Raw genomic sequence first — 6431 nt, forward strand, 5'->3', positions numbered from 1 at the left:
ACCCTCTGATTCAGACTACAAACCCTCTGATTCAAACTACAAACCCTCTGATTCAGACTACAAACCCTCTGATTCAAACTACAAACCCTCTGATTCAGACTACAAACCCTCTGATTCAAACTACAAACCCTCTGATTCAGACTACAAACCCTCTGATTCAAACTACAAACCCTCTGATTCAAACTACAAACCCTCTGATTCAAACTACAAACCCTCTGAGTCAGACTACAAACCCTCTGATTCAAACTACAAACCCTCTGATTCAGACTACAAACCCTCTGATTCAAACTACAAACCCTCTGATTCAGACTACAAACCCTCTGATTCAGACTACAAACCCTCTGTTTCAGACTACAAGCCCTCTGTTTCAAACTACAAACCCTCCGATTCAAACTACACACCCTCCGATTCAAACTACACACCCTCTGATTCAGACTACAATCCCTCTGATTCAACCTACAAACCCTCTGATTCAGACTACACACCCTCTGATTCAGACTACAAACCCTCTGATTCAGACTACAAACCCTCTGATTCAAACTACAAACCCTATGATTCAGACTACAAACCCTCTGATTCAGACTACAAACCCTATGATTCAGACTACAAACCCTCTGATTCAGACTACATACCCTCTGATTCAGACTACAAACCCTCTGTTTCAAACTACAAACCCTATGATTCAGACTACAAACCCTCTGATTCAGACTACATACCCTCTGATTCAGACTACAAACCCTCTGTTTCAAACTACAAACCCTCTGATTCAAACTACAAACCCTCTGAGTCAGACTACAAACCCTCTGATTCAAACTACAAACCCTCTGATTCAGACTAAAAACCCTCTGATTCAGGCTAAAAACCCTCTGATTCAAACTACACACCTTCTGATTCAGACTACAAACCCTTTATTTCAGACTACAAACCCTCTGATTCAAACTACAAACCCTCTGATTCAGACTACAAACCCTCTGATTCAAACTACAAACCCTCTGATTCAAACTACAAACCCTCTGATTCAAACTACAAACCCTCTGATTCAAACTACAAAGCCTCTGATTCAGACTACAAACCCTCTGTTTCAGACTACAAACCCTCTGATTCAAACTATAAACCCTCTGATTCAAACTACAAACCCTCTGATTCAAACTAAAAAGCCTCTGATTCAAACTACACACCTTCTGATTCAGACTACAAACCCTCTGATTCAGACTAAAACGCCTCTGATTCAGACTACAAACCCTCTGATTCAGACTAAAAAGCCTCTGATTCAGACTACAATCCCTCTGATTCAAACTACAAACCCTCCGATTCAAACTACACACCCTCCAATTCAAACTACACACCCTCTGATTCAGACTACAATCCCTCTGATTCAACCTACACACCCTCTGATTCAGACTACAATCCCTCTGATTCAAACTACAAACCCTCTGATTTAGACTAAAAAGCCTCTGATTCAGACTACAAACCCTCTGATTCAGACTACAAACCCTCTGATTCAGACTACAAACCCTCTGATTCAAAATACAAACCCTCTGATTCAGACTACAAACCCTATGATTCAGACTACAAACCCTCTGATTCAGACTACATACCCTCTGATTCTAAATAAAAAGCCTCTGATTCAGTCTACAAACCCTATGATTCAGACTACAAACCCTCTGATTCAGACTACTAACCCTCTGATTCAGACTACACACCTTCTGATTCAGACTACAAACCCTCTGTTTCAAACTACAAACCCTCTGATTCAGACTAAAAAGCCTCTGATTCAGACTACAAACCCTCTGATTCAGACTACACACCTTCTGATTCAGACTACAAACCCTCTGTTTCAAACTACAAACCCTCTGATTCAGACTAAAAAGCCTCTGATTCAGACTACAAACCCTCTGATTCAGACTACAAACCCTCTGATTCAAACTACAAACCCTCTGATTCAGACTACAAACCCTCTGATTCAGACTACAAACCCTCTGATTCAGACTAAAAGCCTCTGATTCAAACTACAAACCCTCTGATTCAGACTACAAACCCTCTGATTCAAACTACAAACCCTCTGATTCAGACTACAAACCCTCTGATTCAGACCATCTGATTCAAACTACAAACCCTCTGAATCAAACAATGAATGAGATTTTTCATTGGAAGCAATGACACACACATATATATATATAGTTTTGATTAATGATTATTAAAAGAAGGTTTAGTGTCTATGTTATTTTTAATAAAGCAGCATATGGAATACATATACTGTTGGACACATTAGCCCACTACAGCGGCAGTCCTCTGTAAGTCCTCTGTAACTCAGCACCTCTCCTGTTGAATTAACTCTGTTCTCTGTGTTGCAGGTAGAAAATTTCTTCTGCATGGGCTCTCCTCTGGCTGTTTTCTTGGCATTAAGAGGGATCCGGCCTGGAAACAACAGTGCGCAGGACCACATCCTTCCCACTTCTATCTGCAAACGCCTCTTCAACATATTCCATCCCACAGACCCTGTGGTGAGCTACAGTACACACAACTGAGTGTGTTACTATCCTGCTTCAATCGCAGTTATCACCCACTTTTGTCTACCCAACCTATTGTCACATCTTTAGGGATGAGTTATGGCTTGTAATGAACATAACAGACTTTTATAGTATCCATTGAAAGGTTTTTTGTCTGTGGTGTTGCCATTATATTGCACAACAAAATGATTAAAACTGTCATGACAAGCTGGCAATTACATTGAAGTAATGTGTGTTAATTTTTGAAAAGTAATGTTGACAGGAACCCCCCTCTGCTCAAGCATTTGTATTTGTTTGTTTCAGGCATACAGATTGGAGCCTCTTATCTTAAAGCACTACAGTAACATTGCACCTGTTCAAATCCACTGGTAAGATATTACATTACATTTATTTAACTGCTGCTTTCATCCATAGTGACTTATAATAATTGCATTCAACCAGGTGGATACAACCAAGTAATTGCAGGAATCACGCAAAAACATTAATAAGTGCTGCATTTAGAAACAGAGGTCGGATGGCACACGCAGGCACACCAGACAGGAGCGATCTGCAGTAATATAGATGAGAGAGGACAAGACCAGAACCTGTAATGCCTCCTGGGTGAGGGGCAGATGGATTCTCCTGATGTTGTGGAGCATCAAATTGCAGGAGCGGTTCTAATAGTGATGTTGGCAGCGATACAAATGAATTGTTTCAGCTTATCCCTAGTTTCTGTCTCTTTCCTTTTTTTTCATCTGTTACTTGTGAAATCATTTTGTTGTCTGAACAATTATCAATAAGAGCAATTAGCTTAAAATTTTAAAGGTCAGTCCGTTAGCTGTGTTTGAAGCTATGGTGTACCCAGTTTAATCAGCTGAAGAAAGAATGAGGAGTTCAGTGCCCTGAGGTTGATGTGGATGTGATGTGCAGGTATAACACCACCAGCCCGACACCGTACGATCAGATCCGGCCCACGTTGCTCAACCTCCCAAAGGAGACCACATCTGTCTCAGATTCAGAGAGCATCCCCAGCCCCTGCACATCTCCCCCACAGGCCCGACGGCACTACGGGGAGTCCATCACCAGCCTGGGCAAGGCCAGCATCATGGGTAAGAACACATGGAGGGTTGTGGTTGCATGGATGACCAATTTAAGAAATAAACAAAAAGCAGGGAACCTGCTATGGATGTGAAAGACATTCAGTCACTGTGTACCTGATCTGAGCTGAGAGAAACTGGAGCCGCCTGCACTGCTCATACTGTAGCAAGGCAAGCATGGTCCAAACCAATCAATACAACCAATTAGCTCCTGTCTCACAGCGTGATGTTACTCTTCCTTTATGCATCAACTGCAGAGTGGAGACTAAAAGCACATTATAGACAGATGTTTTTTATATAAAACATCTGTTTTGCTCAGTCCACCAGCCACGCCATCAGTAGATATTGAGATACTGTTCCTTATTACTACTAAATATGTCCTCTTTATTGAGCTCTTACTCCACAAATCAGACAAATATGAAATAAGATGTGTGTCAAAGTAAAAAAACCTTTTTTGATAACTCATTTATGTGAACTATTCTGGGCAATCCATTCTTTTCACTTTGTTTATTAGTTTTCACATTAAAACAATATATGCAGAAGATCACAAGATCAAACTCACTGGAGCAAAACATTTCCTTATTGTGGCGCTTCAGTGGTCGTTCCCTCTGGCTGGATGAAGTCTGATGATCCTGATTTTATGCATGATCCATGTGCTACTGCAGCTGGAGGTTCTCCGCAGCGCCACGCAACTTTCTACATTTTTCCATTTCACGAAGAAAATAAAGGTCAGATCAAAACAGTGTGGAGAAGCTGCCGCAGCTTTTGTGTCTTCTCTACACTAATTCTAGCAAAATAGCTACATATAATAATAATAATAATAATAATAGGAATCAACAATGCCTGAAATGAATTAATAAAGACATCTTTATTTGCCATTAAGTGTTGTCAATACCGTGCTTTAATGCCGAGATGTACTCCAAGTGATCCCAGCAAGGTGTTCTATTTAAATAATGAAGGAAAATTACCCGAACATTTTAATCCGTGTATGATTCGTTAATATAGGCCTACAGCTCACCAAATTAACTAATTCAGTTCATGTTTGCTGTGTACCATTGGACAACTATCACTATATTAATTTGACACTGAAGAAATCTTAAAAACTGGAGGATTCTCAAGCAACTTCTGAGGCATTCCTGTCCCAGTTGCTAGTGAGTTATAAACTGAACGTTGAGCCACCTTCTAATTGACCCACTTATGTTGATGTTCAAGCTTATCTTAATTAGCCCACATTTAATCAGTCACTGCCATTGGCCAATTGTATCTGCTGCAGGTTTATCAAGTGTAACACACAAGCTACATAAATCAGACAGATTTAAAATCAAAATCAATATTTTTCCACCAGGGAGGAGCTGGTGCAGAGCGGAGTCAGGGGCGTCACTTTGTGTTGAACAATGGGGGTGACATAAGGGCTCAGATTAGGGGGGTGATGATACATTTGGGTCATGAGACATGACGATGCACGAGAACAAGACAAGAAGATTTTTAGCACCATTTCGATTAAATATTTGATGCAGAAATATATGTGCCCGTCTGGGGGTCCTCCCTCAAAAGATTTTGAGTATTAAACTTGTAATTTCCTGCATTCTGGAGACATTTTCTGCTCCAATTTATGATGGAAATGTCTGTTAATACATGAGAGAAAAATGTATTGCATTGTATGTTTTCTTATTGTTCAAATAAACCTTTTCTCAGACCATTTTGATTTGCTAGTTAACATTTCTTGGTGCGAACTATTTTTCAGAACATTTTTAACAAATGCTTTAAAAAAAAGTGATGGACGCAAAATCAGCCATTTCAAAATGTGGTGGGGACATGTCCCCAGCATAAATGACACCTGGTCAGTGGACCAGTTAGGGTCAGACAGCAGTGTGGAGCTGTGTGCTCGTGTTTACTCCCTCAGAGGAGGGAGGGTGTTAAAAGTGTCCTAAATAAGTGTTCATTCTTGTGTTTTCAGTTGAATCTTGGCTTGCTTTCTCTTTTAAGGATGTAGTTTTCTGTTGCTGATTGAGTTTAATTTGTCAGTATTATTGAATTGTTAACGTATATTTATTTTGGTTGCACAAAATCTGTGGAGTATAAATTATTTCTATTAGTATAATATTCTAACATTAAATTAAAACTAATTTCCTAGCTAGGCCTACTGTTAGCAGTGTTGTGCAGGAACTGTAATAATATTACTTGTCTCATTAGGGGTCTAAGCCCGAGTGGACTGGGAACCCGCAAATGCAAGTCATCGCGGTTCCCAGTGCCAGTGGAGCTGGGAACCCTATTGTAATTAGGGCCCGAGCACGACCGTGTGAGGTCCCTATTGAATTTGCTCGGATTATTAGGGCCCGAGCACGACCGTGCGAGGTCCCTATTGAATCTGCTCGGATTATATATTTTTTTTTTTTTTTTTTTTTTTTTTTTTTTTTTTTTTTCTGCAAAGTAGGCCCAAATGACATGGCCTAAACATACTCGAAAACTCACCAAAATTTGCAAACATGTCAGAACCGGTGAAAAATTTCGTATTCTACAAGTTTCGCACATGGGCGTGGCAAAATGACTCGCTAGCGCCACCTTGAAAATTGGAAATGATTAGCCCCTCGTTCACGTTCAACCTACATGTACGAAATTTTCTGGGGACATGTATCGTATCAAGACGCACAAAAAAGCCTCAAGAACCCATAGCCTAAAGTCAACAGGAAGTCGGCCATTTTGAATTTTATGGCCATTTTTGGATGATTTACACACTTCGTACTTTAACGAACTCCTCCTAGGGATTTAGTCGGATCGACGTCAAATTTCTGCTGTGCCTTCTAAAGGCATTGACGATGAAAAGTTGTGCTATTTGCGAGTTTTC

General features: G+C 40.3%; 1 protein-coding gene across 1 annotated transcript in view; it reads left to right on the forward strand.

The window, feature by feature from the left end:
* Positions 1-6431, forward strand: part of ddhd1b (DDHD domain containing 1b) — a 24244-nt gene that overhangs the window by 10676 nt on the left and 7137 nt on the right. Inside the window, exons 9-11 of the mRNA XM_046060973.1 lie at positions 2355-2504; positions 2814-2878; positions 3420-3598. Coding sequence (XP_045916929.1) covers positions 2355-2504; positions 2814-2878; positions 3420-3598 — 394 coding nt within the window. The remainder of the gene's footprint in view (positions 1-2354; positions 2505-2813; positions 2879-3419; positions 3599-6431) is intronic.

This window comes from Micropterus dolomieu, linkage group LG10 (assembly GCF_021292245.1).
Source record: "Micropterus dolomieu isolate WLL.071019.BEF.003 ecotype Adirondacks linkage group LG10, ASM2129224v1, whole genome shotgun sequence".
In the NCBI taxonomy this organism is placed as follows: domain Eukaryota; kingdom Metazoa; phylum Chordata; class Actinopteri; order Centrarchiformes; family Centrarchidae; genus Micropterus; species Micropterus dolomieu.